Raw genomic sequence first — 20,955 nt, forward strand, 5'->3', positions numbered from 1 at the left:
GACAGGTGCTCTTATCCTTCTCCACTCTATCCAAAACCAAAAAAAAAAAAGTTTTACCTTTAGTTATACTTTAAGGTTGCAATTGGCATCACAGGCCCATTCATACCAAATGACTTGCAGCCTGGCAGTCTTGCCAAGCACAGCCCGCTGCATAGACAGGGCAATTGCCTTGTGTCCTGTGTGTTTAGTTTATACTACTGCATTGTGGTGGTGTTCACTAAAAAAAGTAGGACACATATGCACTGCAATGCATGAAGGTGAATGAAATGTCATTTTGACATTTATTAACGTTATACAAATAAAAGTTAAACAGCTCATTAGCACTGTTTACTTCACAGTGCACACCAAAGACTGAGTTATAACATGGTTGCTGGTGTGAATGGGTCCTAAATGGTTTCTTAGGATAAGGCCTCATTTACACTGGCAACTCCTCTTTTCTAAATGATCTGGGAAGTATAAACAAATTTTATGCGTAGCATATCACTTTTTTCCTGTGTTTCAATGTCCCTGAGTTAAAGTAGGTTTAGAATTTAGTCCTGTTTACATGCATTTAGCAACTTTTACGTTTCAAATCAGATCCTGGGCTTACATAATTCTATTTTCTTTAAATGTAGCTAAACTGGCTGCGCCTAAATGCAGGTAAACGCAAAGTATGAATGGAACCATTGAAAAATCATTACATGTATTTATATGCACTTATACATGTCCTCTAAAGACTTATAAATGAAGGTTTGACAGTGCCAGTGTGAATGAGGCCTTAGAGAGTATACTTTAATTTTTATTTATTTTTTTGCTTTTTTATTTTTCTTTACTTTTTTTATTAAAGCATTTCTTCCTATGGGAATGACAGTTAATGGACATAGAAGATCCAGAGTTCTAGTCAGTGAATCCACTACCCAATAAAGGCCCACAGAGCCTGACAAATGGAGAAGGTAAATCTCTCCAGTGTGGTTGCAGATGTGACAAAATTCCAACCATTTGATACTTTTTCCAAAAAGTTTAAAACGTTTTGTTTTTAGATGTACTTTAGGGTGTCTCTTTGAACTGAATTTAAGAATAATCATATTTAAAACAGTACAGTAAATTAATCATATTTGATTTGCCTCAATATTTGCATGCATATCTGTTCACTTGGCAGTAATCAGGCAAATCAGGAACATTAGTAATCATGAATTATGCACTGTATGATTCTCAGCACAGTGGATAACTCTGCCTTAATATACTGTATTCTGCCAAATCAAAAAAGTAGCTTTTTTTCAAGTTTGCATGATTTGCAAATCAGTTTATTTTTTATTATTTATATTTACAACCTAACTTAAGCAACTGGTGTTTTAACTCATAGGCTTTCAATATACATGTTCTTCATCAACCACACATTGCCGTTTACATGCAGAATTGAACACCTCTTCCAAGAAGGACCTTTCTTCTGTTTAAGAACAATTATGTTGTAAATTCAAGGAAGAACCTTTTTAATATAATTTGTTATTCTATTATAAATAGTATGTATGTCAGACAAATGCTACATATTTTATTATAAAACCTTAATGTCTCCCATTAAATATAAAGGAAATGTATGCAAGACATGAATGGAATACTCACTGGGTTTGTTTAGTTACTTTTCAGGCTAGTAGTAACTAGATTATTTGTACAGAGTCATAAGGTTTTATAGAAATTAAATGCATACAATTAGTTATCCTATGACTAAAATGAATCATATTGTGGAAAAGTTGGCATACAGCAATATACAGTATGTGGCACCACAAAAACAGGCTCTTTTCATTCAAACAAAGGTTTCTGTATTGCTAGTTCATAGTTTGTCAACATTTCGATCATAATTAATTTATCTTCTTGTTTTTTGCAGATGATACTTTACCCGGTCAATTCCTTGGTTCCCATATTTCAGTCACATGTTTTGCTGTCTGCAAAGTTTATCTGGAGGTTTGTTTTGTGATATGTCTGTAGTTATTCAGAGAAGCTGGGAAGACCATGTAACACAATGGACAGGACTTTCTTCTACTAGTTTTGGCTGTGATATTCTATGCTGCAATGGATTTAAAGAGCATAATTTAATGTCAGCTATGGAAGAACTTGGAAATTCCACAGAAAAGCAAGAGGAGAAGCTTTTTTTAACAGACGATAGAGATTCACTGGACCGTGGTAGCCTTCTTGGACCCCAGGTCTTCAAAGAACTTGATGAAAATGATAACCTAGATATGGAAGATCAATGTGCATCTTCTAAAATCAACCAAGAAGCTATGTCTTGCTTCTCAGCTAATGATGGAGAACATAACCTAAAGAATGACATATATCTTCCTTGTCACAAAGAAAGAAACCCACTGGACAGGACTTTATCAGAGAACAACACTACTGAGGATTATGACAAAGAGTGTAAACTTAATGATATCATTGTTAGTGCGGAAGAGAACAGGCTTGCAGAAGAGAAACATGTGGATGAAACCAAAATCAATGATTTGGATGTTTTAAAAGAAATGTCTATAAAAGTTTCAGCAAAAGAAATAATAGGCAATGATAGAGATTTGGAGGAAATTGATTTGCCGGGTAGAGAACAGCTGTTACGTTCTGCTAGAGTTGCACAACAGCGAAGAAAATCTGATGTTTCAATTGATGGTAAAGGACAAAACATCTGTGATGAAGAGTCAGATGACCCATCTGACAATCCATTTACTTGTGATTCTTCTCAGCTGGAAACAAAAACAGGATCTGAAATTTGCAGTGGGTCTCATTCTCTCTGCCAAGAAGGGGATAATGCTCAGCTTTATGATAATATTATACATGATGGGTTACATGTTTCAAAAGAAGACTTTCAAGGAGCAAGTTCAAAAGATAATGTCCACTGTATACAACGTAAAGATAATATTTCTGCTTATGAGGATATTTATGGCCAAGTTAGGCTGCGCAGAAAAAAGGTAAGAAATGCACTTATTATGTTTGTATATGGCTACAAAAATTATTTGACTGAAATATGCATTCATGCTGCTACAGCAATCATAACTTGTACATGAAGACAACAGAATAAAATATTTAAAGTTGTAGGATAAAGCCATCGGTGGACCTAAAGTCTAGCTGTAGTGTTTGCATTGTATGTAATCTGACACACACTCTCTAATGATTCAGAGCAAGCTCTCTCCAATCAGCTGATAGAAAGAGTTTTGCTGATTGTAGAGCTATAAGTCTGACTCAGTTGGGGGCATCTCAGACCTCTTCAATAAGACCATTGCTTCAACACAGAGAGCATGTATCCCAATCTGCAACTGCTGACAATGGACTGGCTTTATTTAGGATGTTAAAAAAAACAAAGAAACATTACCAGCCAACTTACCAGCCAGCCTGCAACAACCAAATTGTCCTATCTAACCATTCATGTTAAAAGCAGGGATTTAGTTTGCACACACATAGTAGGAGCACATATATAGTAAGCGATTGAGGGCAGGTATGCCTGCAGGAAGCTCACTTCTTCTTAAAGGCATAGGGACGCACTGGACACCCAGTAAATACCACAATGGCAGCTAAGGTAGGTGTCCAGCATGCTGGACTCCTACTGTAGAGGCTCTCAAAATTTATAGAGTTCGGACTGCATATAATACTGGGGTGCCGTGAAAAGGCTCTGCAGCTCATGCATGTATTTGCAAATGTGTGCAAACTAAACCCCTGTTTTTAATGTGAACTGTTAGACGGGAAAATTTGGTTGGTTGCAGGTTGGCTGCTAAGTTGAGCTGGGAATTGTTATTTGTTTTAGTTTGACATGCGTCCTTCTACGTGCTCCTTGCTGTTAAGGCCAGTTATAGGTTAGAACAGTTGCCATTTGTTTGTACTTTTACTCAGGATGTTGCTGCTTCTAAAGAAACCAAACTTTAAACTTTGCACACCTTTTATTTAAATGCACCTGGAATGTATTTAGCTGATTATAACTGTCATAGGGAAAGGGGTGAGGGGGATGAGGAGAACATTTGCTTGAACATATTACATGCTACACCATAAATATGGGTGAACCTTTCCCTTACGAAGCAGGAAAGGGGCGCAAGAGCAGCACTTGCAGGCAAGTTACTGTTTTGTGCCTGGGAGGAGCAGGACAAGAAAAGTTTTGTCAGGTATTTTAATATCTCCTGATGGGTTGAAAAAAATCCAGCTCCCAAGAACTGCTCCAGATTGCTTTTCTGAAATGTTTGCTGTTGAAGAAAGTTTTGAGGAAAAGTGGGCAGCCTATGGTCACAGGGTTCAATGATTAACTTGTTGCTTTTGCCTACCTAGTCCCCTGGCCATAGAATTTCCCCCCTCCATTTTTACTGCCTGGCCTTCCCAGTGCTGGTCAAGGGTACAATGCTCTGTAGGCTCCAGTAAAAAATAATAAATGCACATTTTTTACCTGCAAAAATAGGTGCATTTATTGTTTAAAGATGAACTTAGCCTTTAATTCTCCTGAATCATTTGTATCTTTGGGTATAACCTGTTTGCATCCTTAAGTATGATGTCCAGTTTCTTATGATGGATGCTGGAAATCATTTTCATATTTTGGCAGTGTTATTTACTGTTAATAAATCACATAAGTGTATTGTCAGCTCAATAAGAACCATTGTGGTATTTTCTCTTAATACAAATCATGTGTTATATTGATGATGGTGCATGAGCTGGAAGAATAATTCTCCTTATGTAGAGATATTCAATATTAAAGATTTTAAACAGACATGCTCCTGAAAGCTGCACTCCAGGCAAATATAATCAGCACAAATCAAAAGAAATCTATGGCCATAACATACTTTCATTTTATAACATCAGCAGTGTAACAGCAATACAAACAATAGTTATTTTTGACAATCCATTTAAGCCTAGTTGAAAAATCTTCTTTCATGTTGTGAGTGCTGCCTGTCTGCTGGCCATCTCTTTCCACAACATTCTTGATTCCTGCATGCTTTGCACCTACCATCTGCAGTTTTCTTTTCATTTCTTTTACAAAAGATTTTATTTGCATAGTAGAATGAACAGGTAATGAAATAAACAATGAGATGGTTACATTGTGTATAGCAAAAAACAGAAAAGTAGATTCCACAATGGGATAAAACAAGAATGTTGTCAGAGTTCCGAGCTCCATGTAATATTATTATAAAAGTCAAACAGCTTCTGGAGAGGAGAACTCGAGGTTTTGCTATATCGTACATTTAAGGTAAAACAGAACGGCTCGAGCCTCATAAGTAAAGTCCCAAAACATAGAAGCTTATTGCGATCAAATTTCCCTATAAAGGATTACACCCTCCAGTGTTAGGAGAATACCTTTATTAACCATCAGCACCCTAAAGCTCTATACAGTAGCTTGGTGGGCATTTTCTTTTCATTTCAAGGACTACATATCCCATGGAATCTTGCCTGCAAGCTGTGATTCCTGTACTGTCTCCACCTCCTGAAACTCCTCCTCTCAGCACCTCTGTAATTCAGAAGGGAGGCTCTGTGAAGTGTGTGATATAACAGTGCCTACACACAGGACATAGTGTCACAGAATACAAGATAAATGTGAGTCAGAAAGTGTGGGATTTTTCACAAAGTAAGTTTGCAGACTTCAAGATCTTTCAGAATAATAGGAGTAGGCTACAATAATTGACAATGCATTGTGGAATGATTATATGTTTTAAATTTTGATCATAGATCTCTTTAACCACTTCAGCCCCGGAAGAATTTACCCCCTTCCTGACCAGAGCACTTTTTTCGATTCGGCACTGAGTCGCTTTAACTGACAATTGCGCAGTCATGCGACATGGCTCCCAAACAAAATTGACGTCCTTTTTTTCCCACAAATAGAGCTTTATTTTGGTAGTATGTGATCATCTCTGAGGTTTTTACTTATTGCTCTATAAACAAAAAAATAGTGACAATTTTGAAGAAAACGCATTATTTTTTATTTTTTGCTTTAATAAATATCCCCAAAAAATATTTAAAAAAACATTTTTTTTCCTCAGTTTAGGCCGATACGTATTCTACATATTTTTGGTAAAAAAAAACATAAAAAAAGCAATAAGCGTTTATTGATTGGTTTGTGCAAAAGTTATAGCGTCTACAAAATAGTGGATAGTTTTATGGCATTTTTATTGATTTTTTTTTTTTACTAGTAATGGCGGCGATCAGCGATTTTTATCGTGACTACGACATTATAGCAGACACATCGGACATTTTTTACACATTTTTGGGACCATTGTCATTTATACAGCAATCAGTGCTATAAAAATGCACTGATTCCTGTGTAAATGACACTGGCAGTGAAGGGGTTAACCACTAGTGGCAGTGTAGGGGTTAAGTATGTCCTGGGGAGTGTTTCTAACTGTGGGGGGGGTGTGGCTACGTGTGACACATCACTGATCATAGCTCCCAATCACAGCGAGCAGAGATCAGTGACACTATCACTAGGCAGAATGGGGAGATGCTTGTTTACATTAGCATCTCCCCGTTCTTCCTCTCCATGAGGCGATCGCGGAAACCCCCATGGTGAGCGAGTCCGCGGGACCCGGGATCCGACTCACGGAGATCCCGGCCGGCGCGCGCGCCGCCCCCGGCAAGCAAGCAATGGCATGGCGGCAAATTTAAAGGGACGTACGGGTATGCCCATTTGCCCAGCCATGCTATACTGCCGACGTACATCGGCGTGCGCCGATCGGGAACCAGTTAAAGCGATTCTGTATTCAATAATAAATCATTTTTCAAATACAAGAACATGATTCCGACCTGATATTAGCATCTTGCAGTCCTCGTGCAGCAAAGTTTGGAGAGGGAGAGAGAGAAACAGCACAAGGAACCAATCAAGGGGTGCTGTAGGGCAAGGAGCATGTTGAGAGTAGGAGACAGTTGAACAATAGATATGCTCATTAGTGTGCTGCTTCTCTGTTCACTGTCCAGTTGCTGTGTAGAGGTGAGGGTTGGAAGGAGAGGAGATTTGTAAGTAGAAGTGAAACAGCAGCAGATATAATTTAAGTATTCCATCCTGCCAGACAGGGCTGCACTTATTGGCAACTGTGTAAATCTCAGGTCTGGATGGACAGAAATACAAAGGTTTTGTCTGGTAAAATAGCTCCCGTATATGCATTTCATCTGTGTATTTAGCTGTTTGCATAGAGTTCAGTTTCAAAGGACCACTATTGTGAAATTACTACATATTGATATTCACGTGTAAATATATTGTGTAATGATAATATTTTGTAAATGTACTTTTTATTTCATATGCCTTTTTATATTTTTCTCCACAATTAAAGTTCATGCAATGTTGTTGAGCAAAGGTAACTGTGAAAGGGGACAAGCTATAACACTGTCAAGGGTGTTTACAATGAATACCTTCCATGGCAATGGTTTAAATTAGGGGTTTCCAAACTTGCCAGATTACTGTCCTTCTGACTTTAGGGGAGCCAGACTGTGGCCAGTGGGAGTAGAAAATATCCCTAGGATAGTTACGTACACATGCTGCTGTGCCTGTGCGATTGCTGCTTGAAACTCACAAAGAATTTATCTGTTTGATCTGTTGATTGTGACATGGTCATAGCTTGGACTTTTATGTAAGTGTACTGTTTAATATACCAGGTGTTGAGACAGTATCACACTATGTGGAGTCCTTTTGTCTCGTACATTCTGCTATCAAGGCTTCCTAATACTGCATCATGTATTCTTAGTTGCTGTGAACCTCCTGGTGTACGCCATCCAGTACCATAGGTGAGGAACGTCTGTATTTCTCTCTCAGCGAATCAGAGATCCAACCAAGCAAACAAATTATGTGAGCGGACTGCAGTTCCTCTTTAACTTCACTCTGATCTTCCAACCTGCACACATTTCATAGTTACTTAGTAGCAAAAACTTCTATACATAATCCAATACACATGTTTCCCATCTTGATTATTAGGCCCCTTTCACACTGGGGCGGTTTGCAGGCGTTATTGAGCTAAAAATACCGCCTGCAAACCGCCCCTAAACAGCCTCCGCTGTTTGTTCAGTGTGAAAGCCCGAGGGCTTTCACACTGAAGCGGTGCGCTGGCAGGACGGTAAAAAAAGTCCTGTCAGCCGCATCTTTGGAGCGGTGAAGGAGCGGTGTGTTCACCGCTCCTAAACCGCTCCTGCTCATTGAAATCAATGGGACAGCGCGGCTATACCGCGGCAATACCGCGGCTATAGCCGCGCTGTACGAGCGGTTTTAACCCTTTTTCGGCCGCCAGCGGGGGTTAAAACCGCACTGCTAGCGGCCGAATACCGCCGCAAAAACGACGGTAAAACAGCGCTAAAAATAGCGCTGTTTTACCGCCGACGCCCCCACCGCCCCAGTGTGAAAGGGGCCTTAGTGAAGACACTATAGCTAGAGACAGCAAGAATTAAATTTCAGATGTAGGTTAACAGTGACTCTAAGCATAGGGTTTATCTGAACATTTAGAATAGAATATATAATATATAAATATAAATATGTGTATATATATATATATATATATATATATATATATATATATATATATATATATATATATATATATATATATATATACATATATATATATGGCCTAGGTTAAGATCACTTGGTCTCTGCTTAAATGGACCATTATCTGTATGTCATGCCATTAGAGACCTTATGTTTACATGTACACTTTGTCTATGAGACTTTGAGGAATAAGAAGTTAAGCACGGCATCCCATTATGGCTGCCCTAATGTACATATATAATTACAAACAATGCTCATAATACAGTTTAAAGAGAAAAACAAACACTCACTAATAAAAAAATTCTATATTAAGCATATTATTGTCATACTAAAATACAGCAAAAGTACTAAAGTTCCTCTTTAACCTTTTTACTGCTTGGCACTGACTCCTCAGCTTGTGTGTCAAGTGGTCAGAAGGCTTATATGCTTAGTATTGTCATAAAAAGTGTTTGGGGACCTGGGTTCTGCCCCAGGGGACATGGATCAATGCAAAAAAAAGTTTTAAAAACAGCCATTTTTTCGGGAGCAGTGATTTTAATAATGCTTAAAGTGAAACAATAAAAGTGTAATATCCCTTTAAATTTCATAACTGGGGGGTGTCTACAGTATGCCTGTAAAGGGGCACATGTTTCCCGTGTTTAGAACAGTCTGACAGCAAAATGACATTTCAAAAGAAAAAAAGGCATTTAAAACTACTCGCAGCTATTAATGAATTGCCGGTCCGACAATACACATAAAAGTTCATTGATAAAAACGGCATGGGAATTCCCCACAGGGGAACCCCAAACCAAAATTTAAAAAAAAAAATGACGTGGGGTCCCCCTAAATTCCATAACAAGCCTTCCAGATCTGGTATGGATTTTAAGGGGAACCCCGCACCAAAATTTAAAAAAAAATTTTGGCACGGGGTTCCCCTGAAGGGTCTGGTATAGGTTTTGAGGGGGACCCCACGCCATTTTTTTTTAAATTTTGGCCGGGGTTCCCCTTAATATCCATACCAGACCTGAAGGGCCTGGTATGGAATTTAGGGGGACCCCCCACGTCATTTTTTTAAAAAAATTTCATTCGGGGTGCCCCTGTGGGGAATTCCCAATGCCGCTTTTATCAATGAACTTTTATGTGTATTGTCGGACCGGCAATCCATTAATAGCTGCGAGTAGTTTTAAATGACTTTTTTTCCTCTGAAATATCATTTTGCTGTCAGACTGTTCTAAACACGGGAAACATGCGCCCCTTTACAGGCATACTATAGACACCCCCAGGTATGAAATTTAAAGGGATATTACACTTTTATTGTTTCACTTTAAGCATTATTAAAATCACTGCTCCCGAAAAAACAGCCTTTTTTAAAACTTTTTTTTTGCATTGATCCATGTCCCCTGGGGCAGGACCCAGGTCCCCAAACACTTTTTATAAAATAACTTGCATATAAGCCTTTAAAATTAGCACTTTTGATTATTCATGTTCGTGTCCCATAGACTTTAACGGTGTTCGCGTGTACGAACAAATTTTTTGCCTGTTCGCAAGTTCTGATGCGAACCGAACAGGGGGGTGTTCGGCTCATCCATAGATAGATAGATATATATATATATATATATATATATATATATATATATATATATATTCAGACCCCCTTAAATTTTTCACTCTTTGTTATATTGCAGCCATTAGCTAAAATCATTTAAGTTAATTTTTTTCCTCATTAATGTACACACAGCACCCAATATTGATAGAAAAACACAGAATTGTTGATGTTTTTGCAGATTTATTAAAAAGGAAAAACTGAAATATCACATGGTCCTAAGTATTCAGACCCTTTGCTGTGACACTCATATATTTAACTCAGGTGCTGTCCATATCTTCTGATCATCCTTGAGATGGTTCTACACCTTCATTTGAGTCCAGCTGTGTTTGATTATACTGATTGGACTTGATTAGGAAAGCCACACACCTGTCTATATAAGACCTTACAGCTCACAGTGCATGTCAGAGCAAATGAGAATCATGAGGTCAAAGGAACTGTCTGAAGAGCTCAGAGACAGAATTGTGGCAAGGCACAGATCTGGCCAAGGTTACAAAAACATTTCTGCTGTACTTAAGGTTCCTAAGAGCACAGTGGCCTCCATAATCCTTAAATGGAAGTGGTTTGGGAGGACCAGAACCCCAAACTGAGCTATCGGGGGAGAAGAGCCTTGGTGAGAGAGGTAAAGAAGAACCCAAAGATCACTGTGGCTGAGTTCCAAAGATGGGAGAATGTTGTAGAAAGTCAACCATCACTGTAGCCCTCCACTAGTCGGGGCTTTATGGCAGAGTGGCCTGACAGAAGCAGTGCAAGACACATGAAAGCCCGCTTGGAGTTTACTAAAAAACACCTGAAGGTCTCCAAGATGGTGAGAAATAAGATTCTCTGGTCTGATGAGACCAAGATAGAACTTTTTGGCCTTAACTCTAAGCGGTATGTGTGGAGAAAATCAGGCACTGCTCATCACCTGTCCAATACAGTCCCAACAGTGAAGCATGGTGGTGGCAGTATCATGCTGTGGGGGTGTTTTTCAGCTGCAGGGACAGGACGACTGGTTGCAATCGAGAGAAAGATGAATGCGGCCAAGTACAGGGATATCCTGGACAAAAACCTTCTCCAGAGTGCTCAGGACCTCAGACTGGGCCGAAGGTTTACCTTCCAACAAGACAATGACCCTAAGCACACAGCTAAAATAACGAAGGAGTGGCTTCACAAAAACTCTGTGACTGTTCTTGAATGGCCCAGCTAGAGCCCTGACTTAAACCCAATTGAGCATCTCTGGAGAGACCTAAAAATGGCTGTCCACCAACGTTTACCATCCAACCTGACAGGACTGGAGAGGATCTGCAAAGAGGAATGGCAGAGGATCCCCAAATCCAGGTATGAAAAAATTGATGCATCTTTCCCAAAAAGACTCAAAGGCTGTATTAGATCAAAAGGGTGCTTCTACTAAATACTGAGCAAAGGGTCTGAATACTTAGGACCATGTGATATTTCAGTTTTTCTTTTTTAATAAATCTGCAAAAATGTCAACAATTCTGTGTTTTTCTGTCAATATGGGGTGCTGTGTGTACATTAATGAGGAAAAAAATGAACTTAAATGATTTTAGCAAATGGCTGCAATATAACAAAGAGTGAAAAATTTAAGGGGGTCTGAATACTTTCCGTCCCCACTGTATATAAATTGTTGGACCTTAAAGAGTAACTCCACTTTCCTAGAGAAAAAAATAGCAAGTAAAAAAAAAATTATTTTCATAATTTTGACTCACTGTGATTGACAGCAGCGAGAGCCAATGGATCCGCTGCTGCCAATAGCCAATCAGGAGTGCGAGCCCCTGGAGAGGCAAGGCTGTTGTGGACATTTATAAACAAGGCCAAGGATAAATCCAAGGAAAAAAACAAGCTTAACTTACTGACCAGCCCACAGACAACCAAGTAAACCTGTCTAACAGTATGCGTTAAAACTGTTGTGTTTTATGATCAGGCAACGCACTGACACCTTTGCAGCCAATGTTCTATATGCTGGGTGTTCAGTGTACCTTTAAGAACGGGTGGTTCCCCTTCAGTCCACCTGCTCTCACCTATCCATCAGAATGCATGTGCCTCCACTGTAAGTTAGTGTTAGGTACCATAGATACCAGGGTGCCTTGACGAGGCTCTGTGGCTTACGCATGCATTTGTAAATGCATGCAGACTAAACCCCTGCTTTCAACGCATACTGTTAGACAGGTTTACTTGGTTGTCTGCGGGCTGGTCGGTAAGTTAAGCTTGATTTTTTCCTTGGATTTATCCTTGGTCTTGTTTATAACTGTTGTTAGCCTTCCAATGCTTCTTACTGTGATAGCCAGCTATAGATGGGGGCAAGTGGCGTACCCTTTTTGTATCACTCTTGTGGACATTGCTGGATCGAGAGGGGGCTCAGGTTAGTATTAGGGGGGCTGGGGGGGCTGCTTCACACAGAAGGTTTTTTACCTTCATGCATAGAATGCAAAGGTAAAAAAAATTGTGCCTTTACAACTACTTTAAGGAAATCACCTTGGGGCCCTCAGGTCACCATAACAAATGCCCCCATTGGAAAATTTCACTTGTATTAATTTTCTGGGGACAACTCAAAATTTGGTATTTTCTTTTACTTTCATTTTTAATAATAATGGCAAGTTGTTGAATCTTCCAAACAGGGACACAGAGAACAAAAAACACTGACAGGTGTTCTTATCCCTCATCATTCTATCCAAAACAAAAAAAAAACAAGGATATAGTCGTAAGAACTGCATTATGGTCTGTCCATGCAATTGGTCAGATGGTAGACAAAAGTAGCATCGGGTTTGTTCCTATAGAGACTAAGATGTGTTCTATCCTAGAAAAGGCGTGGTGGGGGTAGAAGTAGAAGGTGTATTGATGGCGTGCTGGGTTGCATTCCCTCCATGTATCCTGCCATGTGTGTTGGTGTAGGAGTGTTTGTGGTGAGACGTGTGAGTCTTAACCACTTGCCGACCGCCGCATGTACATTTAGGTCGGCAGAATGGCACGGCTGGGCAAATGGGTGTACAGGTACGTCCCTTTGAATTTGCCGCTGTGTGGTCACATGCGTGCCACCGCCGGCGTGCGCGCAACCCTGCAGCGAGCTCCGTGAGTAGGATCGCGGGTCCCGCGGACTCGATATCTGAGGGGATACCCGCGATCGTCTCACGGAGCTGACGAATGGGGAGATGCTGATGTAAACAAGCATCTCCCCGTTTTGCCTAGTGACACTGTCACTGATCATAGCTCCCTGTAATCGGGAGCTATGATCAGTGATGTGTCACACGTAGCCATGCCCCCTAACAGTTAGAATCAGTCCCTGGGACACAATTAACCCCTTCCTAGCCAGCTAGTGGTTAACCCCTTCACTGCCAGTGTCATTTTTACAGTAATCAGTGCAATTGTATAGCAATGATCGCTGTAAAAATGACAATGGTCCCAAAAATGTGTCAAAATTGTCCGATGTGTCCGCCATAATGTCGCAGTCATTAATAAATACCATTTGGCTGGCCAAAGACCAGAGCACATTTTGTGATTCGGCACTGCGTCGCTTTAACTGACAATTGCGTGGTCGTGCGACGTGGCTCCCAAACAAAATGACGTCTTTTTTTCCCCCACAAATAGAGCTTTCTTTTGGTGGTATTTGATCACCTCTGCAGTTTTTATTTTTTGCGCTATAAACAAATATAGAGCAATAATTTTTGAAAAATTTTTTTACTTTTTGTTATAATAAATATCCCTAAAAAATATATAAAAAAACGTTTTTTTTTCCTCAAAATCACAATAAGCGTTTATTGATTGGTTTGCGCAAAAGTTATAGCTTCTACAAAATAGGGGTTAGTTTTATTATATATATTAATATTTAGCTTGGGGTATCTACTTTCCAAAATAGGGTCATTTGGGGGGGGGGTTTGTGCCACCTGGGCATTCCATGGCCTCCAAAACTGTGATAGGCAGTGAAGAGTGAAATCAAAAATTTACGCCCTTAGAAGGCACTGAAGGCAGTGCTTGGTTTTCGGGGTCCCGTACGCAGCTAGGCTCCCAAAAAGTCTCACACATGTGGTATCCCCATACTCAGGAGAAGCAACAGAATGTATTTTGGGGTGTAATTTTACATATTCCCATGGCATGTTTGAGCAATATATCATTTAGTGACAACTTTGTGCAAAAAAAAAAAAAAAAAATGTGTCTTTTTCCCCGCAACTTGTGTCACAATATAAAATATTCCATGGACTCAACATGAGGTTGAACTGTCCTGGCATTTTATGCACAACATTTAAAAGCTTATGTCACACATCACCCACTCTTCTAACCACTTGAAGACAAAGCCCTTTCTGACACTTTTTGTTTACATGAAAACATTTTTTTTTTTGCAAGAAAATTACTTTGAACCCCCAAACATTATATATTTTTTTAAAGCAAATGCCCTAAAGATTAAAATGGTGGTTGTTTCATTTTTTTTCACACAGTATTTGCGCAGCGATTTTTCAAATGCTTTTTTTGGGAAAAAACACATTTTTTTGTTGATGTTTGATGAAATAAAAAAGATGATCTTAGGCCAAGTACATGGATACCAAACATGACATGCTTTAAAATTGCGCACAAACGTGCAGTGGCGACAAACTAAATACATTTTTAAAAGCCTTTAAAAGCCTTTACAGGTTACCACTTTAGATTTACAGAGGAGCTCCACTGCTAAAATTACTGCCCTCGATCTGACCTTCGCGGTGATACCTCACATGCATGGTGCAATTGCTGTTTACATTTGACGCCAGACCGACACTTGCGTTTGCCTTTGCGTGAGAGCAGGGGGGGACAGGGGTGCTTTTTTTTTTCTTTGTTATTTTTTTGCTTTTTTAGCTTATTTTTAAACTGTTCCTTTCATTTTTTTTTAATCATTTTTATTGTTATCTCAGGGAATGTAAATATCCCCTATGATAACAATAGGTAGTGACAGGTACTCTTTTCTGAAAAAATTGGGGTCTATTAGACCCTAGAGATCTCCACTGCCCTCAAAGCATCTGACCACACCAAGATCGGTGTGAAAAAATGCCTTCCCAATTTCCCAATGGCGCTGTTTACATCCGGCAAAATCTAAGTCATGATCGCTCCCGTACAGAAGCCGACCGCCTCGGGCACCAGGGGGGGGGGGTCGATCGGACCCCCCGCCCGCGGGAGGCAGATCACGTACAGGTACGTGATTTTGCCTGCCCGTGCCATTCTGCCACAGTATATCTGCGTGAGGTGGATCGGCAAGTGGTTAAAACTGCTTACGGCTTTAATGTAATGTCGGGTCCCAGTAATATGGATGAAAATCAATGAGACAAACGGCATTGGTTCCCCCCCCCGGTCCATTATCAGGCCCTTTGGGTCTTGTATGGATAGTAAGGGGAACCACGCACCCAAAGTAAAAAAAGGAAAGGCGTGGGGCCCCAGGCCCTCTGAACAGCAGTATACAGGCGGTGCAAACTAGACAGGGACTGTAGGTTTGTTGTTAAGTAGAATCTGTTTGCAATTTTGAACTGGTACATTTTTAAAGTGTTTAGCTCCAGCCAAAAAATCTATTTTAAGCTTTTTGGAGAACATAGGGAAGGGTTATCACCCCTGTGACATTTGTTTGAAAGTAGGGGCCTGCCCTATATACTCTGCAGAAATTGGGGCCTTAGGTGTTGTTGTGGCCACAACACTGTAAGCCCTCAAAGTAGGGGCCTGCCCTATATACTCTGCAGAAATTGGGGCCTTAGGTGTTGTTGTGGCCACAACACTGTAAGCCCTCACAGGGCCCTGCTGTGAAATATTAGATCAAGAATTGTAATTACATTCCCCTGTTGAACAGGGTCAGAAAAATTGGGCCTTTGGTGGTGGTGGTGGTGGTGCTGGTGCCACAACACGTCCTCACAGTAACTCTTGGTGGGTGCAGAAATGGGCCCTGCTGTGAAATATTAGATCAAGAATTGTAATTACATGTCCCTGTTAAACAGGGGCTGAAAAATTGGGCCTTAGACACTGGTGCTGGTGCCACAACACTGCAACTCCTCACAGATACTCTAGTTGGAGAGCAGGAATGAGCCCTGCTGCAAAGTATTGCATCAAAAATTGTAATTACATGCCCCTGTTAAACAGGGGCAGAAAAATTGGGCCTTAGCCACTGGTGGCGGCCCCCAGAACCAAAAATATTCTTACAAGCTATCAGCATGATCATTGAGGAGGAAGAGGATAGTCACTCAGCATAACAGGATAGTCACTCAGCATCAGCATAGGGAGTCTTGAAGGAATCTGACATTTAAAAAAAAATATTCGGTTACATCAGCATCAGGTGCTTGGTATCTGGTGGTAATCCGAGAATGATTCATTTTTATGAAGGTCAGTCGATCAACCGAGTCGGTGGACAGGCGCACCCTGTGATCGGTTACAAAGCCTCCAGCAGCACTGAATGTGCGTTCCGAAAGAACGCTGGATGTAGGACAGGCCAGTAGCTTTATTGCATACTGTGCAAGCTCTGGCCAGTGATCCATCCTCGAGACCCAGTAACCCAGAGGATTTTCGGTGGGAAAGGTGTCCAAGTCAGATCTTACCCCTAGGTATTCCTGCACCATGTAAAACAGACGCTGGCGATGGTTGCTGGAACCGATCATACCTTGGGGCTGCGGACTAAAAAATTGTCTGAACGCATCGGTCAGACGGCCACCTTCTCCCCCGCTCTTCTTTGACTGACCGAAGCCTCAGCAACACGTTGTCCAGGAACAGGAGTTTTTAACCTCCCAGTCTCTGGGAACGCATTGCACAGACCTTTCTGCAAGGCCTCCTGAAGATGTTTCATTCTCTGCTCCCTCTGCGACGGCAAGATAAGGTCCGCAACCTTACCCTTGTAACGTTGATCAAGGAGGGTTGCCAGCCAGTAACGATCCCTCTCCTTGATACCACGAATACGAGGATCCTTCCACAGGCTTTGCAGGATCAGGGAGGCCATGCAGCGTAGGTTTGCTGAGGCATTCGGTCCGGAGTCCTCTGGGTCACTAAGGATGACATGATCCGCAGCCACCTCCTCCCAGCCACGTACAAGTTCATGGCTTTCTTGAGATTGTAAATGATCCCTTAAAGACTGCTGCTGATGCGGAGTGCCAGGCTCCGCCTCCATGCTGAGACAATCCTCCTCCTCCACGCAGGAACACTATCTGGATAAAGGGGGCCTTGAGAGCTAATGAAGTCCTCCTCTTCTTACTCTGTTCTGCCTCAAGTGCCCTGTCCATTATTCCATGCAGCGTGTGCTCCAACAGGTGGACAAAGGGGACAGTGTCACTGATGCATGCACTGTCACTGCTCACCATCCTCGTGGCCTACTTAAATGGTGACAGGACAGTGCATGCATCCCTGATCATAGCCCACTGGCGTGAGGAAAAAAAAACAGACTCCCCTGACCCTGTCCTGGTGCCATAGTCGCACAGGTACTCATTGATGGTCCTCTGCTGCGTGTGCAGCCACTGCAGCATGGCCAACGTTGAGTTCCACCTGGTGGGCATGTCACAGATTGGGCGGTTCTTAGGCGGGTTAAATTCCTTTTGGAGGTCAGCCAGCCGAGCACTGGCATTATGCGACCGGCGGAAATGCACACAGACTTTCCTGGCCTGCCTTTAAGCCCGGGTACCTGCCCAAGAACCACTGCACCACCAAGTTAAGGACATGAGCCAAACAGGGCACATGGGTCAGTTGTCCCTGTCGGAGAGCAGGGAGGAGGTTGGTGCCATTGTCGAAAACCACCATTCCTGGCTTAAGCTGGCGTGGCATCAACCACCTCTGAACCTGCCCCTGCAGAGCTGACAGAATCTCTGCCCCAGTGTGGCTCCTGTCCCCCAAGCACACCAGCTCAAGCACCGCATGGCATCTTTTGGCCTGCGTACTTGCGTAGCCCCTTGAACGCCTACGGACCACCGCTGGTTCCAAGGACAAAGCACAGGAAGAGGCCATGGAGGAAGAAGAAGAGAAGGGGGTGGAGGAGAGAGGTGTGTCAGAATCACCAGTAGCAGCATTTTGGAGGCGTGGTGGCGGAACAACCTCCAACACTACTGCACCTTGTCCTGCCTCCTTCCCAGCTGCCAGCAGAGTCACCCAATGCGTCGTGAAACTTAGGTAACATCCCTGTCCATGCCTGCTGGACCATGAGTCAGCGGTAATATGCAACTTACCGCTGACCGCCCTGTCCAGTGCGGCCAAGACATTGCCTTCCACATGCCGGTAGAGAGCCGGAATCGCCTTCCGTGAGAAAAAGTGGCTCATGGAAGGGGGCAGAGTCTACCAACTGAAAAGCTAGCAGTTGAAGTGCTAGCAATTTTGCTAAGCTAGCATTTAACCGCTGGGCATGTGGATGGCTGGGAGCGAACTTCTTTCTGCGGTGCAGCAGCTGGGGCAGGGAAATTTGCCTGGTACAATCTGACGTTGGTGTACCGATAGCAGGTTGCCCGCAAGTGCTTGTCTGTGACACACCTAATTCTACACCTTCATTCCTCTCAGTGCAGGTCTCAGAGCGGACTGAAGGTATAGTGGGGTTGGAGATCCCAGCTGATGAGGGCAAGGAGAGGTCCTCTTTGTTCTTTGGTGTGGGTCTTTTAGGTACGCTTGCCAACGAACTGCATGGAAGGTCAACATATGTCTGGTCAAGCATGTGGTACCCAAGCGGGAGATGTTTTGGCCACGCGAGATACACTTGAGACATATGTTGCAAATAGCTGCGGTGCGATCTGATGCACTCGTCTCAAAAAAGGCCTACACCAAAGAACTTTTGGAATAACGCGCAGAGACAGCAGCGCCCTGCACATGCAGAGCTCTGCGGTGTGATGCAGTCGGTGTGCTGCCCTTAAGCTGGCCCCTGGAGGGCATCCTGCCTCGTTGGTGATGTGCCTCCTCCTCTCTCCTATCAGGCACTTATGTGGAGTCAGTGACCTCATCATCCCTCCTCATCACTGGATCAAACCTGGCAGTATGCTGCAGCAGGGGGAACATGACTGCCAGATTGCTGTCCTTCTTGGGCACCCCCCCTGTCTGGGCTCACGTTACTGCTTTCCTCTAGCTGAGTACCATGATCGGAGCCTTCAAAACGCCTGGAGCATGTACCCAACACCGTGGTCCAACAGTTTGGGGACTCCTCAGGAGGACATGATGGGGCTAGGGAAGGAGTGACTGATGCCATTAAGCTGAGGGAAGAGGCCGCGTTGGCAGCTGCTTTGCCAGACAAAGTACCCTGAGCCTGGGTGAGGGAGAATGAGGAGGATGAGGATGGCTTGGTCATCCACTCGACCAAGTCTTCCACATGTTGCGGCTCAACACGGCCAGCTGCCGAAAAAAAGACCAAGCGTGTCCCACGGCCACGTGCTGATGAGGATGCAGCGTGTCCACGACCAGAACTGTTGCCTCTAGACACACAGCCTGCTTGCCCTCTTTTATTGGCTTGTGACTGTCTGCCTCTCCTTGTTGACCTTCCAGACATACTAATGGCCTGCAGTGAGATGTAGCTGCACAAAACTGTATATATATACCGATTACACTGCAGCTAGCAGAATCAACTGCCTGCCTGTAGTATTATTAGTATGAGAACACCTGCACTTGTCTTCAGGTAGCTATACTGTAGGTACAACTGTGCAGGGTACACAGTACACTATGAGTAAATACTTCAAGAGCCTGCCTATGCTAATAATAGGATCAGAAGAAACACACAAACACTTGGCTTCAGGTAGCTATACTGTAGGTGCAACTGTGCAGGGTACACAGTAACTACCCGGACATACTTCAAGAGCCTGCCTGTGCTATTAATAGGATCTGAAGAAGCACACAAGCACTTGGCTTCAGGTAGCTATACTGTAGGTGCAACTGTGCAGGGTACACAGTACACTGCCTGGACATACTTCAAGAGCCTGCCTGTACTATTAATAGGATCTGAAGAAGCACACAAGCACTTGGCTTCAGGTAGCTATACTGTAGGTGCAACTGTGCAGGGTACACAGTAACTACCCGGACATACTTCAAGAGCCTGCCTGTGCTATTAATAGGATCTGAAGAAGCACACAAGCACTTGGCTTCAGGTAGCTATACTGTAGGTGCAACTGTGCAGGGTACACAGTACACTAACTGGAAATACTTCAAGAGCTTGCCTGTGCTATTAATAGGATCAGAAGAAGCACACAAGCACTTGGCTTCAGGTAGCTATACTGTAGGTGCAACTGTGCAGGGTTACACAGTACGCTAATTGTAAATACTTCAAGAGCCTGCCTGTGCTATTAATAGGATCAGAAGAAGCACACAAGCACTTGGCTTCAGGTAGCTATACTGTAGGTGCAACTGTGCAGGGTACACAGTACACTAACTGGAAATACTTCAAGAGCCTGCCTGTCTATTAATAGGATCAGAAGAAGCACACAAGCACTTGGCTTCAGGTAGCTATACTGTAGGTTCAACTGTGCAGGGTACATAGTACACTAACTGGAAATACTTCAAGAGCCTGACTATGCTATTAATAGGATCAGAAGAAGCACACAAGCACCTGTCTTCAGGTAGCTATACTGTAGGTGCAACTGTGCAGGGTACACAGTACACTAACTGTAAATACTTCAAGAGCCTGCCTGTGCCATTAATAGGATCAGAAGAAGCACACAAGCACTTGGCTTCAGGTAGCTATACTGTAGGTGCAACTGTGCAGGGTACACAGTACACTAACTGGAAATACTGTAAAAAAAAACTGCCTGCCTGTCAGTACATTAGGAAGAGAATAACAGGAACAGATCTAGCTAAACTGAATACAGTGCATATATATATATATATATATATATATATATATATACAACACCTGGGATGCATATATATACACAATACACTGTAAGTGCAGCTAACTGACTCGACCTGCCTACTCTATCTAACTTAAATCAATTAATGCTGTCTCCCTGTCTATCTATCTCTCTCCGCCGCAACACAC

At 42.4% G+C, this 20,955-nt stretch overlaps 1 protein-coding gene across 1 annotated transcript in view; it reads left to right on the forward strand.

Annotated features, from left to right (window-relative positions):
• DLC1 (DLC1 Rho GTPase activating protein) overlaps positions 1–20,955 on the forward strand; it is a 602,554-nt gene that overhangs the window by 21,149 nt on the left and 560,450 nt on the right. Inside the window, exon 2 of the mRNA XM_073608297.1 lies at positions 1,862–2,927. Within this exon, the coding sequence (XP_073464398.1) occupies positions 1,908–2,927 (1,020 nt within the window). The 5' untranslated portion in view covers positions 1,862–1,907. The remainder of the gene's footprint in view (positions 1–1,861; positions 2,928–20,955) is intronic.

This window comes from Aquarana catesbeiana, linkage group LG01 (genome assembly GCF_042186555.1).
Source record: "Aquarana catesbeiana isolate 2022-GZ linkage group LG01, ASM4218655v1, whole genome shotgun sequence".
Taxonomy (NCBI): Eukaryota; Metazoa; Chordata; class Amphibia; order Anura; family Ranidae; genus Aquarana; species Aquarana catesbeiana.